Raw genomic sequence first — 15,066 nt, 5'->3', positions numbered from 1 at the left:
GTAAAACTGGAAAAAGAAAGAGGTACTTACACACTCTAATAGTTTCTCCTTATTCCACAACCTGTGCTAAAATCAGAGATAAGTAATTAAAATAGTTATTCAGTGCAATACATGCCTTTGGGTAAAAACTAAGTAAAACTGTTTCTTCCTGTTTTAATTGTCCACTAGGTGGTGTTGTGTGCAAAGTGATAACTTTGCTTCTTTTTCAACTTTCCTTCAAGAAACAAACAAAAGGGCAAGACTCTACTAACACATCATGTAACACATAGAAGATAACAGTTTTGGAACAAAATTAAAAAAAGAAAATAATTATAATACACAGTATTAAAGCAACTTAAATCAACTTTCTTTTCTGGAAGCTCTTAAAGTTCAGGAGGATTGTAGAGAGTATGTAAAATGATTATCTGACTCCCTCTGCTGATGGTATAACGGTGACACATGCATCCAAGATTAAATTGTGTTGTGTATAGGGTACAAGGTCATGTTTTATTCCTTTTTTTTAAATGGTCCATACTCTATTGCTATTTAAAAAACAATTTCAGGCTTTCTGAAGGTCCTTTTAAAGATTTGCTTTTGAACTTTGATTGTAATCGTTCTACCTGACAACTTTTGGAAGTATTGATTTTTTGGTAAAGCAGTTTATCACTGAGCAGAAATAAGAAGTACCAAGCCTAACTAAGAAATGCAACGTTGAAAGGCCCAGGGCATCTTTTCATACCACTTAGAAAAGGATCCAAGTCAAGTCTGTCAGGTCTTGGAGTGTTTTTGCAGCAACAAGCTATTCAGCAAAACTTGCCAAACAAAAGATAAATCTTCTAAGGGGTGAATCAACTTTAAGTTATCTGTCAGGTCTGTCCTGGACCTTTTTTAATTATATTTAAAGACAAGGCAAAATAAGCAAGGAGTTTGTGAACAGTACTCGATATGTTCTGGTAATAGTATGTTTCATGAAAGTTCCAAGAAGGTGTCTTGTAAGTTCTGTAAAGTACTTATGATATTCTGGAAGTAAGCTCTTCATTCTGGTAAGTTGCGGGAAAGTAAAAGTAAAATTCTAGGAAAATTGCAAGTAAGTTCCATATAAGTTCCAGAAAAGTACCTGGTAAGTTACAGAAAGCCTCTCGAACTTTGCTGTACATTGTTACCTCTACTGTGTTACAAATTCCCAGTTTAAAATTGATTTGCTTAAATCTCTTAAATGTTTCTACAAAAATAATAGAGATTGGGTGTTTTATGCCTTAAAGTTTGAAACTACCTAGTTACAAATGATGCACTGTCTGTAAAATATAATGAAAAAAGTTATTTGAAAGCATCTTATCCAAACCACACAAAAAATAATCATAGACAATGTGCCTCTATTAAAGTATTAAATAAGCAGTCAGAACTTTGTACTGTGTTGTGATGTATGACTGAAGGACTTACCATTCATGCTGTAGTAACCTATGTAGACTAAAGCAGTTTGAATTATGCTGTTGAGCTTAACAGCTAGGAAAGCTTAAGTATTAGGAAGCATTATGAAACTGTAAGATTTGTTCAGCTGCAAATCTGGAAGTCTATTTCTTTGTGCTCTCTCTCCCTCTTACCCACACACTCACACACACCCACACGTATTCACATTCTAAAGTCAAGTCATATCTGGTGTCAGGCAGCCACTCCCTCTGAGAATTGTCTCAACGTGTTCTGCAATAATTAACAAGCTGCTGTGGTGTTGCTACACAGGCTTACCTCCCGCAACTCGAACTGTTCTTCAGACCTTTGAACGCAAACACATGATGCACAAACACACGACTGTAAATATGTAGTAGAAATCCAAATCATCGTTAGAAGATAAGACGAAAGACTGGGCAGGTAAGAAGAACGTGTTTTTCTATTAAAAGGGAATGACTTTGATGTGGCTTTATAAAGAACCAAATACTTAAAAGATCTAGGATTGGTATTATTTATGTTACGTTAATGAATTGCCAGCTTTATTCCTTTGTGTCTTAGAGAATATATTTGTTGAAGCCTTCAACCAGAATCATTGTGACTGACATTGTGTTGGCAAAGTAAAGCCTTTGATTTACCATTGGAACTCAATTACAGGAGGGAATAGGCACATACAAGACATACAGGAAGGCAATAACATGAGGCACTGGGTGTGTATGTGGCTTTTTCCCCTCACCAACCATGCCTTTTCTGAATAATGGTGGATAATACAAAGACTTGTTTACATAGCCTCGGTTCAATGTCTGCTGTAGATAATATCACCAATACAGGTGAAATGTATGCATTGTGCTTCTCTGACTTGGATGTGGCCATGAAACACAAATATAAAACAAGTTTCATTTTTATCTGCTGTTTTTCTGACTGAACAAACAACTTTATTGAGGTGTTATTAAAGTTTCTTTTTAGCACTAATATTACATCAATATAAAATAACATTTTCTTTTTATTGAATATAATCTTGTATTCTGGCTTTTGGCTTTTTTTCCACTGGAAAATTATCTATAATTGTCATCGTTTTCATGATAGCTCTGACCCACATACAGAGAACACTCCGGAGAGAGAATGTAAAGTTATAAGGTTGTTTATTTGGAAAACAAAATGAACAGGGAACGTAAACAGGCGAAAACTCCAACTGTTGGGGAAGAGAAGTGGTAAATACAGGGAACCCACGTAGATGGCAAAAACCAAGAAATTTCGGGAAGGAAACAAACGGCTTACTGAATGGATGTAGTGAGGTCACCAGGGATAGGGGAATTTGGGTTGTTGAAGTCCAGTCTACTTAATTGATCATTAGGCAGTGACTTAATTGTGCTTGGAGAAAGGTGAGGCTGTTTCCTTGTGCTGATACTAGCGGTGGAGGGTGGACAGGTAGCGCTTAGTTCTTGGTCCAGGAGATGAGAGTTACAGGAAACTGCCAGCTTGGTCGAAGATCCAGACGACAATGAAGTAGAGAACGAAATCCACAAAACAAAGTTAAACCAGAAAACACTTAGCTCCCAGAGTCCATGGCTCAGAGACATAAATCCAAAAGTCCTGGTTGTGGTCTGCTAAAACACATGAACAAAGTTAATCCACAAAACGAGAGACGAAGCATAGACTTTGCATTGGCTGAGCTTGTTACCACAGAAGGCAAACCCTCTGGCGTCGAAATACTGGCAGCCTCCCGCTTAAATACTCCACCAGCAATCAGCAGGATAAGTCGCACCTGTCACCCAGCACACCTGGGATGTTCAGCACAATCTGGAAAACACTGAGACACAAGTTGCAATCACAAAATACACAAACACAACCCAAACCCCGACAATAATCTTATAAAACATATAAGAATACATTTTTAACTACCAAATGTTATCTGATTTATTTCTTGAAGATACATTTGGTTAAGAAATTGTTTAAAAGTGTTTTATACTTCCAATTATTTTAAAGCTTGACTTACATCTAAAAATGGTCCCTTCCTGTCTCTGTGCATAAACCTTCAACACTGAACACACCATCATGTGTCTCCCCTGGTGACACGTGGTGGCATGGTAGCATCATGCTGTGGGGATGCTTCTCTTTGACAGGAACAGGCAAACTGGTCAGGTTTGGGAAGATACATTGAACAAATGCAGGACAATCCTACCGCTACCAGAAACCACTGTTAGACTTTGGACTGGGGCAGGGGCTCACCTTCCATCAGGTCATTTTTTTCTTATTTTACTTGATTTGTAAATTAAAAAAATAATTGAAATTTTAGGAAATATGCAATTTCAACAACAATGGGGAGAATTTAAAAGTCAAATTGAAAGAACAAAACAAATTCTTGGATCTGTAGTGTATGAGAATATGATGGCTCTTGGGTGCCACCTGCTGGCCTTAAGGCTCTAAGCAGCTGCGCAGTTCAATTTGACAACCAGAAATAAATGCCTAAGATAAATTACATTGCCAAAAGTATTTGCTTACCTGCCTTGACTTGCATATGAACTTCCTAATCCATTGGGTTCAGTATTTTGTTGGTCCACGCTTTGCAGCTATAACAACCTCAACTCTTCTGGCAAGGCTGAGGTCATAGGGTCATAGACTGATGTTTTGAGCAGGCCTGGCCCTCAGTGTCCGCTATAATTCTTTGTAGACAACTTCTATCGGGTTGAGGTCAGGGCTCTATGCATGCCAGCCAAGCCCATCCACATCATACTTTTTCATCCATGTCTTTATGGGCCTTGCTTTGTGCACTAGTACACAGTAATGTTGAAAGAGGAAGGGGCCATGTTCCCACCAAGTTGGGAGTAGAGAATTGTTCAAAATTTGTTTGTATGCTGAAGCACTCAAGAGTTCCTTTCACTTGAAGTGGCCAGGCCCTGAAAAACAACCCACAGCATAACATCCCCCCCACTCCACCAAACTTTACACTTACACATCAGACGAGTAGCGTTCTCCTGTCAACCGCCAAACCCAGACTCCATCAGATTGTCAGATAGAGAAGTACTATTTGTCACTCCGGACTGGACTCTGGAGCAGTGGGGGTGCTCTAGAGCCTCTGGCAGTGTGCTTACACCACTGCACCAGAGCTTTGCACTGCACTTGACGATGATTGGCGTGGTTGCAGTCGCTTGGCCATGAAAACCTAGCTCTCTATGCACTGTTCTTCTGCTAATCTGAAGGTCACATAAAATTTGGAGGTCTGTAGCAATTGACTCTGCAAAAGGTCGGCGTCCTCTGCATACTATGCGTGCTAGCATTCGCTGTCCCCACTCCTTCAGTTTATGTGGCCTACCGCTTCATGGCTGAGTTGCTGTTGTTCCCAATTGCTTCCACTTTCTTATAATACCACTGACAGTTAACGGTGGAATATTTAGGAACAAGGAAATTTCACGACTGGACTTGTTGCACATAATATTCTATCACAGTACAACGCTGGAATTCACGGAGCTCCTGAGAGCGACCCATTCTTTCACAAATGTTTGTAGAAGGTGCCTAGGTGCTTGATTTTATACACCTGTGGACATGGAAATGTTTGGAACACCTGATTTTAATTATTTGGATGGGTGAGCAAATATTTATGGTGTATTATGGTGTAGGTTCTTCCTAAAACCAAACAGGTTGAGGCAGATAAAGCTTGACAGAAGAAAGGAAATTGTTAATGAAATGAACTGCTGCTGCTGTTACTTTTACAATGTTAAAGATGAACAAAGGAAATAAAGAAAAAAAAAAAAAGAGAAGGAGCAAAGATACTCAAACAGTTGCTTGTTCCAGTGTAAGGCTCCGGGTTCTCTGACCAAAATCAAAACAAATGGTTGGCCCTACACTGTCATCACTGGTTACTGGGTGGAGCTCTGTTATTACATCTCTTGGAAACATGCAGAAAATAAAGAAAGTGAATGAGTAAAGGGATGGTTAGGAAGACGGGGATAAATATAACATCCAAACTTCAGAGCAAGAGAGAGAGAGAGAAGCTGAAAAACGATTTTTTTAAAACACAGAAAGAAGGAAGAAACAGAGACAAAGTCGCTAAATCAAGAAGGGGTCTCAGATTTACATTGTTGGAGGAGGTAATACTTTTATTATCTGACAACATTTGGGAAGGAGTGACATTTTGATGGTTGTTGAGTGCAGAAGGAGCAGTTTTAGCCATCATTCTTAGCTCAAGGTCAACGCTGGCAGAGACAGTTTGTTTTATGCACTCAGGAATTAACATGTCTAGCACGTCTGTGTTTGTATCCTGCTTTAGACTTTAGGATTTAGCAAGGATTCATTAAAATTTCTGGTGACATAGGATTACAGGAGGTGCTGATACTTTTATTTTCATCTCCGCAGTAGCTGAAGAGAGATGAACACACCTTCTCGGCTCCGGGTGGTCCAAGCAGGGAACGGGAGGACGCTGTCTAGGTGATTCACCGCTTACCAAATTAAAACCATTGTTGTTGTTATTTTGCTTCATTTTTTGCTGTCTCGGTTTTTCTGATATCTATAAGACCTAAGAGGTTTGTTAGAAAACATAATTGAACAGCATCTTGGGGGAACAGACAGGTCAGAGTTAAGTTGTGGAGAAGTTGTAAAGTTCGATTTGATTACAGTTAGATTCTGAAATAATGTCCTAAGATTTAAACATCTCACAGGACACAAATGATTATCCACAATCCATCCCTCATTTCAAAATGGAAAACGTATGACAACTGCAATCTTCAACAACTCTAAACATAAAGGCAGAGGTGCAATGGAATGCTTAAGATCGATGCACTTACATGTGCTGGAATGGCCTAGTCAAAGTCTGGACCCATTTCCAACTGAGTAATAGTATCAAGAGTTGACATTAATGAAATTGATGTGCTCAGATGCTCTCTTTCCAGTCTGACATTGAGGTTTGTGATTGTAACATGTAGAAATGTGAAACAATTCAAGGTACATATACCTTTGCAAGGAACTGTGTAGGTTGCATTGCTCTATTCTTCCTCTTGCTGTGCAACATATTTCATTGAGTTATTCATTTTAGAGCAGAGTTTTTGTCACTTTTGAACACCTACAACTGCTTCCTAAAGGACCAGACTCAGCTGCATCTCACCTTTTCTCAGGTATGAGTCACACCATGTTAAATTGCCTCTGCTTTGAGGGCATTGTTGAAGCATAACTTAATGAGATATATAAAGGATGTAAGCATTGCCATATATGTCTCTGTAACAGGGGCATAATGGAGAGGTGACAGTAGAGGGCTTTCTGAACATCTCCTGGGGAGTACAGGGACCAATCAGGCTGAAAATACAGGATGACAAGCAGATTATTCCCTTTGAGCCCCCAGCTTCAGCTGATCCCACCAGTCCAGTCAGCCCTCTGGGGAGCAAAAGGTTTATATATTTTATTTTATTTTCTAACACAAATATGCATGCAAAACTGTAAAAGCCGCCAGAGGTTTATAAGGCAAAAAACTTTCAAATGGAAAAGGTAAAAACTTTTGTATGACTCTGGGATAACTGATGTCATTTCCTGGTCTCTTTCTAGTACTATATCACGATGGGGAGAATACAATGAGCTTCACCAGATAGATGAGATGGCAGAGACAGAGGCAGCACAGAAAACAGTCATCAAAGATCCTTTACCAGGTTGAGTTTTAATGTTTTCCACTCTAGCACTATGTTTTCTCATTGCATTTAAGAAGTAGCTTGAATGTTTAAATTCATTAGTGTGGAAAAAGTAATGCCTCCTTTCTTCTGTGTTTTCTTTTTTTCATCACACTCATGTTTCAGGTCATCAAACAAAATGTATTTTCAGACAAAGATAACCTGAAAAAAACAAGATGCAGTTTTCAAATTATAATTTCATAATTTAACCACCAGTTAAATTATAATGTAAGTGTGAATAGTCACATGTTTTTTAGAAAACTGAGTTCACCTTCTCAAGCCTCACCATGTGAGGCTGCAACATCATTTTTAAGGCTTTATGACTTAGTGAAAGCTAACATCCATAAATGGAGAATGCATGGAGCAGTGGTGAACCTTCCCAGGAGTGGTTGACCTACCAAAATTACTCAAAATTACTAGATATGTCTTAGATGGTGACTTATGACTTATTTTGGCTTATTTCTTCAGCCTAAGAGTGCGTTCCTGTAATCAGTTTTATCTAAAAGCATTTTGCTGTATGCGAAACTGTCCAATATATCTATGAGGATGAATTAAGCTAATATAGTATAAGCCATTTTTTAACACATGGCCACACCTTGTCTGATAACTCAGCACAAGCAGTACAAGTTTTAAATGCGTGCCATTACAGAATCTTCTCAATGAAATAAGCTACAGTAAGATTGCTAGGCTTGAGTACTAACCAGCAATAGGTGTCTTAGAAAGCAGTTCCAACATAAGTCTCTGTACTATAAATATATCTCCTTTAGAAGTTATATGTGAGGGGCTACAAATTTGTAAACCAAAGAAAGTAATGCAATAATAATCCATTATGGAAGTATTTAGAAAAACTAAGTGCACAATTTGTATCCATGGATGGCCAGCAAAATTGCCATAAAATCAAAGATAAGTAAGTGCCATAAGAAAGGTAGAGGCATCAAATCTTGGCCATCAGCTGCCTCCAATTGAATTTTTTACTGGCTATACAAGAAATATTGGTTGATTTCTCAATATACTATTGTGCATATGGGGTTACTTGACAGGAGTTTATTTCCAAAAAACAGAGTTTTAATGCCCGGTTGATATATGTTTTTCTTTTTTGCATAATACCCTGTCTTGTTACCTTCGTGGACACCATAGCAGACTGTGGTAAGCAATAGTTTCCAAGATATTCTGAAGTCCGTATGGCTATTCTGATCATGGTGACATGACAGATTATCATACAGTGCAGCTTGGGGACCTGAAAGGCTTCCAACTTTGAATTCACAGAGATTTATTATCTCCTGTAGATGATACAGATTTGCATTTCCCTAATCAACATGCTAGTGGCAATTTCTGCTAACCCTTTAGAAGTGTCTTATGCAACACTGATATCCCTTAACTAATTAATCTGCTGATTACAGAATTTTCAAAAAAATATGTTAGTTAATTATTATATAGTGTTATGATCTTCTTGGCTACTGTATTGACTTTTTTAGCAAGGACTTTATTTAAGTAAAATCATTGCTGCCAAGCTTGAAAATAATCTTCTCTGCATTTAAATTATGGTTCCAGAAAATGTAAAATTATAGAATCATAATTTTGTAGCATTGTGAGCATGTCTTTACATTTCATAGGTCCTCCTGTTTATGAGACTGTCACTCTGCGTCCTATGAGGCAGAGGACTCCTGAACTGGAGCCAGAATCCAACCTGGTTCGCTGCATGAGCGATGCCTCGCTGGTGAAGAAAAGGAGGGGCAGGGGGAGGTCTGCAGCACAAACAGAGAAAGAAAAACAGCATCGCTTTTCTATCAATGGACACTTCTATAACTACAAAGTAGGTTCATGGTTAACAAGGCCTGAAAGAACGACTGCCTTTCACTTTTCTGCTTTTACACTCATATTTAACAAACTGTGCCCACTGTCTCCTCACTTCGTGTGTTCATGAATGGGGTTGTTTTTTAAGTAAGGTTCTGTTAAAATGCTTTAAGCAGTCAATACATTATGTTTAGTTGACAACTCTGTAGGTGACTTCATTCAGTATGAATCTAGATAAGGTAGCCTGAAACACTAGCAGTTTTTTCATGAATGTCGCTCTGGGCAAGCTTTATTTCTTCTCGCCCACACATAATTAAAACATGAGGTCACGCCCCCGATGAACCACAGTGTAAGAAATGGAAAGTTTTCTTGTAGAGCTAAAAAAAAACATTTCTCGGATATGAATTGATCTAAACAGCCAATGCATCTGAGACCCCTTAAAAAACTGAAGTGTAACCCTTTAATTTACCACTTAATGATTAAATGTGCATATGATTTCAACTTTAATGTCAGCAGCCAGACCTGGTGTACAGCAATGTTTTCATACAGTACCTAAACGCTACACAGCATAGTAGGTCTCTCATTCATTTGACTGAACATGCAATTAGGTCACAGAAACCCCATTTAGTGCACAACTGACAGATAACTTTTTTTATCCCATGGTGCACCCTGTGGTTTGCTTCCCTAGGAAAAATTTCACATTGCCCTTGTCCAAACAACTCTAATCTCACAGTAAATTATGCAAACCCTACTCTATAAACCTTTAAACCATTATGACGATGGAACTGGGCCAGTATAGAGCAAATACAGAAGCTGATGATTATTTACAGGGAAAATAAAGTTGAATCCTTTCTATACTATCAGATAAAAAAAATTTACTTGGCTCCAAAAAATCTAACGTTTTTCAATTCCTGCAGGAAAAAACTGAACCTCACAACCGAAAAACGTTGACACAGAATAAGCTTAGAATGTAATGAACTGTGACACAACTTAGACAGCCGAGTGGAATTTAATTCAGTATTATTATGCTTGGAGATGACAGGAAGAAGCACTACAGCGTTATTAACTCTCATCGTTCGGTGTGAGCCTACCAAACAGGACATAATTTTCTAGTACAAACATGCAAAATAAAATAAAAACTCAATGGTAATTTTGAAACAGTGCTACAGCCACTGACCTCCTCCAGACACTGTGGTTCTTAATATTTTTGTAGTCACCCTTGAGATTTTCAGCTTTTTCCAGCACTGGGGTGTGCTGTAAAATCCTTGGCTTGTCATTCTCTCCGCTACTTTGGCAAACACTTTCTCATGTCACTAACATAAGGCTGAGCAAGCTAGCCAATCAGTGAACAGCAATCTGTCCAAGTCACATTTTGGCCCTCCTATGTCCTGATGGGACCTGCTGATGAGCAGGTACCAAGACAGCCAGTACAGGTCGGAAAATCCCATGATGGAAACAGTTGCAAAACGGGCTGAGTGGAGTGGAGCCAGCCAACGTAAAGCCCATGGAAAAGGGGCATAAGAGTTTTTTGACCAACATGGGCATCTTTTGTCTGCATTAAAGCTCCACACAATAGTTTGATAAACACTGATACTCTCTGAAAATATTTCAAAGGTTTTTTAGATCTGTGAGCCTGTATTGCTGCTTTTCCAGTTAGCATGAGATAATAGTACTCACAGCTTCATACTGCCTTTACAACAGCACTTCACTGAGAGTTTAAACTCACAGTCAAACTGTGTTTATGCTACATTACTTATACAGAGAAAATATTTACTACTTCTGCTTTCAGTGAAATCATTTAGTACTTTTATTCAATAATTAGATACCTCTTCAGGACATAGAAGGCAGTGTAGCACAAAGAATATATTAGTGATCATCTGATATAAAGGTAAATCAGTGAAAAAAGCTAAAATGTGGGAGTGGTTTAAGTTTTCGGATTGACTTTTACATCGCCTTACTTAAAGGATGTAAACATTTGACATTTTTTGTTCCTAATAATTGTTGCCCACAGGAAGATTTATGGTGGCTCACAACCTCCAATCTCATCACCTTCTGTTTAAATACCCACCTGATACAAACGTGATTACATAAAACTGTATAGTGATATTTCCATAAATGTAGAATTCTTTTTAGATTGCAGTTGTTTTAAGACGTCAATGTCAATTTTGGCCTGGATCCCTCTTCGATTTGCCCTTAGTTTAAGACATCTAATATAGACTTACCATGAAATAAAGACACAAAATACAGCTGCTTACAAATAAGATATTAACTACTTCTAACCTCATAATTGACCACCCCTTAAAAATCCCTAAGCTAAGCATTAAATGTTTCATTGCATTTTGCAGACAGCTATATTCACTCCAACTTTTGATACTGCAACTAAAGTTCGCATCTCCAGCAGGATGACCACAGACCAAGTCATTGAACAGCTGCTAAACAAGTTCAAGGCAAGTTTGGTTCCTTTGCCATAAGACATTATAAGACACATTTCTTCATAGAACATTTCTCTTTTCGATCTATGAGGAAAATAGTGAGTACACAAAATATTAATTATGTAACTTTTAAATTTTGATTGTTTGCAATGCAGATAGAAAATGATCCCCAGGAGTTTGCGCTGTACTGTGTTCACCAGAGTGGAGGTAGGGCTTATCTGCTCAGCTGGAAATCGATGAATAAATGAAAAACAGAAAAACAGTAAAGATGATCCGATGTCTATGTTATTTTGCCCAGAAAAAAGAAAGCTGAGTCACAGAGATTATCCACTGTGGGAACGAATACTGCAGGGTCCCTCTGATAACATAATGAAGATCTTCTTGATGGACATGCATGAAGAAGAAATCAGCAATGATGTGAGTTACAGTTATGGCCAATAAGTTTATGATGTTGATCTTTTTTTTCCCCAATTCGCTTTATACTGGATGTTAACCTCTGGACCAAACCCTGACTGATGGTGACATATTTTCTTATTAGTGCTTTGAATTGATCACAGTTTTTTGGCTACTATTTATCCACTTGCTTTATGAAAGGTTGTCAACAAGGTCAGGATTTGGGGTTTTAAAATCTGTAACAACATAAAACTGGTGACTCTCCTCATTTCTTCTCTGGACAATGGATTTTATACTTGTCCCAAAACATCTAAAGAAGTATTTAGAGAAACACTTTGCACTAGCCTTCTGTTGTCCATCCTTGTAAGTCCTGCAAAATTCCAATATGTCTGTGATGTTTTTTTGAGACAGAAGTGGCTTTTTTCCTACTCTGCTTGTTGTAAGGCCGTTGTACAAAGTACTAACCTCACTATGCACGCAAATTCATACCCACTGCAAATGCTGAGCAAGCTCTGCGCTTGTGGTAACAAGATTATCTAGTGCATTACTCAGACATTCCTTTTACTTGCTCTTACACTTAATCTTCAACCATTTTAGATGTGCTCCTGTCTATACTGACATCAACTTAATCGTTTGTTGGATTTCTCTAATAACTTACCCTGTCTTTTCCTGACATGCACTTGATTGAGGCTTTCATACTGCAGAACAATACATTTGTCTACATACTTTTTGCCTTTCAGGAAAAACACAAATATTGCACAACAGTTAATCAAAATCCAACTCAGGGGTACAGATGTAACTTTAGTAATGCCAGTTAAAGTCAAACATGCAGGGTGTGGGTTGTTTAGCTCCCAGATCAAGATTTGACATAATGATTAAATATGAGAAACCACGTAGAAAGGATGGTTATTACATTGCTGAAGGGCAAAGTAGATGAAACCAAACTAGAATATTTAACAACCTTTCTTACTCTTAAAACAGGTTTTGTATCAAATATTGTAGAATATTTTACGTTTGATTTAATGTTCCAGTTATTTTGGGTGATGGTCAGTCATACAAAACCAAGTTCTCCCCTCCTGTTATCAGGTTGCTCAATATCTGAACTTGGAGCTCCCCATTTTGGATCAGGTTCTGCTTAAACTCAGAGAGGAGGAGGACAGAGAAATAGAAAGGGTCATCAACAAGTAAGTGGGGGACTTTATTCACAAAATTTATTTTATGTTGCCACTATGGTATTATCATGAAAAATTCCTTAACCATACCAGTACTTTACCGATATGCATGAATATTTTCAGTGAATCTGTTACAGATATAAGCTCAGAGATGCAGCAACATGTCCTCCTGGTGGGGCCAGAAATCATTTTTATTTACCATAGGTTTTTTTTCCTGATTTGTTTTTGACTGACGATCGTCCTGCATGTGTGTTTGTGTCAGGTATCAACAACAACACAGACGTCTGTCTCGTATGCTGAACTTTAAGATGTCCCCTCACATTGAGACCAGTGTCTAACCACTTCTGAACTCAAGTTACTGAAAGGAAGAAAGAGCATCTTTGAGGAATGGTGAACAATGTAAACATTTTCATACATCACCACATCTGGTCTATGACAAACAATTAGAAAAAATACAAACTAAAGAATCACATACAATAAAGCACCCAATTCCAAGCCTACAGAAGCAATCAAATGCATCGCTCTTCTACATAGGTTGATGTTATTTTATTTAAACTGTGAATTATGCAATTGTAATTGTTGATGCCAGTTTTAATCAGAAGCCTACTGAATAAAACAAGGGATGAATATAATCTCTTTGTTGTTACATCTTTAAGTCACATGGGGAAAGACATGTGACAATGGATTATTACTAGTATATACATTACATACCACTAACTGTAAATTTATAATTAAATTCATAATTAAATTGATTAGTATCTAAAAAAAGGTCTGCATGGAATTTGACAAGTTTCATATCTCTGTTATTGTAATACATTTTATTTAAAGCGCCTTTCAAACACTATTTCACACCGATATGAAATATATGATGCATTACATGTAAGCCTATAATTTGTTTCAGGGGTCAAACTGTAAAACAAGTTGAATAAAGTAAATGCTGAAGTTGCCGAATTTAGTTAGGTAAAATGTGAGTTTAAGATTGTAACATATCAAGCTTCACAGATCTGTGTGTATTTTATCATAATAAAAACATCTGTTGATTTTTCTAGAGTATCTTTCCTTCCATTATGCCTTTACATTCCCACAGAGGGTTTTGCCTCATTACAGATGTAAATCTCTACTTTACATCTAGAGACTGAATGTTTTTGTTCAGTCTTCTTTACAAAACTGTTTTTGTAGTATGCATGCTGCATTTTATTTAGAGCTACTATAGACATGGGGGCTAAATACAAATGTAAGGTACACTCATTTTTTAAATGGGTGGTAAGATGAAAACATGTGGATATACTTTTTTACTCTGCATGACCTAAAATATATTGAATAACATGCAAAAGCCTACAATTGGAAAACCACTTTAGAAAACATTTGAGGCAGTGTAGATGAAACTGAGCTGTTTAACAGCAGAGTAGATTTTAAAACTGCTTTCCCAGACAAGCTCATATTACAAAGCAGTGAGAATAATTTTTCCGTTGTAAATAAGTTATATATACACACACACCCTTAAAAACCAGATAGAGTTTCCATATGGAATCTGGTTGTAGCCCAGAGAAGTAGCCTTTTGTCAGAACTAGAAAAATGTGTGTCATGGTTTTCTTTACAAATTTGACCTACATGCAGAATGACACTCAGGAGGCAGGAGAAAAGTTTAACAAGTGCACTTAGACAGGAAGTGGGTATGGAGCTGGAGCCAGGACAGTATGCACCAAACTGAACAGGGAGGAAAACCAGATAAATTACTCTGGTTTGATGTAGAATTATTGGGGAATGAATATAAGTTCTTGCTTACAGATTAAGGAAATGTGGTGGGCTGGGGGAGAACGATGCAGAGCCTGGGAGGACGGATTAGTTGCTGCTGAGTCAGGGTATTAATCCAAAGTAAATGGGGAGCTCCTGGTGAAAATTTGGGCTGGCAGTAGGAAGTTGGATTCTCACACAACAGTTCACAGAAATAATGATCACCTGGTGTAGTTTCTTGAGACTTGATGCAGAGTTAAAGGCTGAGGGTGAGCAGGGTTTGCTTGCCTGAGGTCTTTAGGAGTCGAAGGGCTTGGGCTGTCTGCTGGAACTTGATCCAAAACAATTCTTGAAGGCTTGGTTCTCTTGACTTTGGAAAGAGGCTGACTGAAGCTTGAAGCCAGCAACAAAGAGACACAGGAGCTTGGAGCCAGGACTAGGATAGCAGGTGAGAAGGGACACAGGAAG

At 37.9% G+C, this 15,066-nt stretch overlaps 2 protein-coding genes and 1 long non-coding RNA gene across 6 annotated transcripts in view; 1 reads left to right on the top strand and 2 right to left on the bottom strand.

Annotated features, from left to right (window-relative positions):
* The window catches only part of musk (muscle, skeletal, receptor tyrosine kinase), a 92,726-nt gene extending 91,226 nt beyond the window's left edge, over positions 1-1,500 (bottom strand). Inside the window, exons 1-2 of one of the 2 annotated variants that reach the window (XM_047372351.1) lie at positions 1,420-1,500; positions 31-66 (exon numbers count right to left, since the gene is read on the bottom strand). In XM_047372351.1, coding sequence (XP_047228307.1) covers positions 31-66; positions 1,420-1,422 — 39 coding nt within the window. In that variant the 5' untranslated portion in view covers positions 1,423-1,500. The remainder of the gene's footprint in view (positions 1-30; positions 67-1,419) is intronic. The other variant, XM_047372349.1, reaches the window with a different exon arrangement.
* Positions 1,501-1,692: 192 nt separating this feature from the next.
* On the top strand, positions 1,693-13,909 carry rassf6 (Ras association domain family member 6). 3 transcript variants are annotated; one of them, XM_047373690.1, is made up of 12 exons: positions 1,693-1,845; positions 5,776-5,847; positions 6,452-6,530; positions 6,640-6,800; positions 6,955-7,055; positions 8,214-8,219; positions 8,687-8,886; positions 11,213-11,314; positions 11,455-11,506; positions 11,598-11,716; positions 12,779-12,876; positions 13,127-13,909. In XM_047373690.1, the coding sequence occupies exons 2-12, from the start codon at positions 5,789-5,791 to the stop codon at positions 13,200-13,202; spliced, it is 1,053 nt and encodes a 350-aa protein (XP_047229646.1). In that variant the 5' UTR covers positions 1,693-1,845; positions 5,776-5,788; the 3' UTR covers positions 13,203-13,909. The 3 variants fall into 3 exon arrangements, with proteins under 3 accessions (XP_047229646.1, XP_047229645.1, XP_047229647.1); XM_047373689.1 differs by having other exon boundaries at positions 8,211-8,219; XM_047373691.1 differs by lacking the exon at positions 8,214-8,219.
* Positions 2,571-4,024, bottom strand: LOC124873155. The gene is made up of 3 exons (XR_007039456.1): positions 3,925-4,024; positions 2,701-3,232; positions 2,571-2,614 (listed from the first exon to the last, which is right to left on the bottom strand). It is a non-coding gene; the product is annotated as an uncharacterized LOC124873155 (long non-coding RNA).
* Positions 13,910-15,066: the final 1,157 nt, after the last annotated feature.

Source organism: Girardinichthys multiradiatus, chromosome 8 (assembly GCF_021462225.1).
Source record: "Girardinichthys multiradiatus isolate DD_20200921_A chromosome 8, DD_fGirMul_XY1, whole genome shotgun sequence".
NCBI classification, from domain to species: Eukaryota; Metazoa; Chordata; class Actinopteri; order Cyprinodontiformes; family Goodeidae; genus Girardinichthys; species Girardinichthys multiradiatus.
The sequence above is the reverse complement of the archived record's forward strand: the minus strand, read 5'-3'. Positions and strand labels throughout refer to the sequence as shown.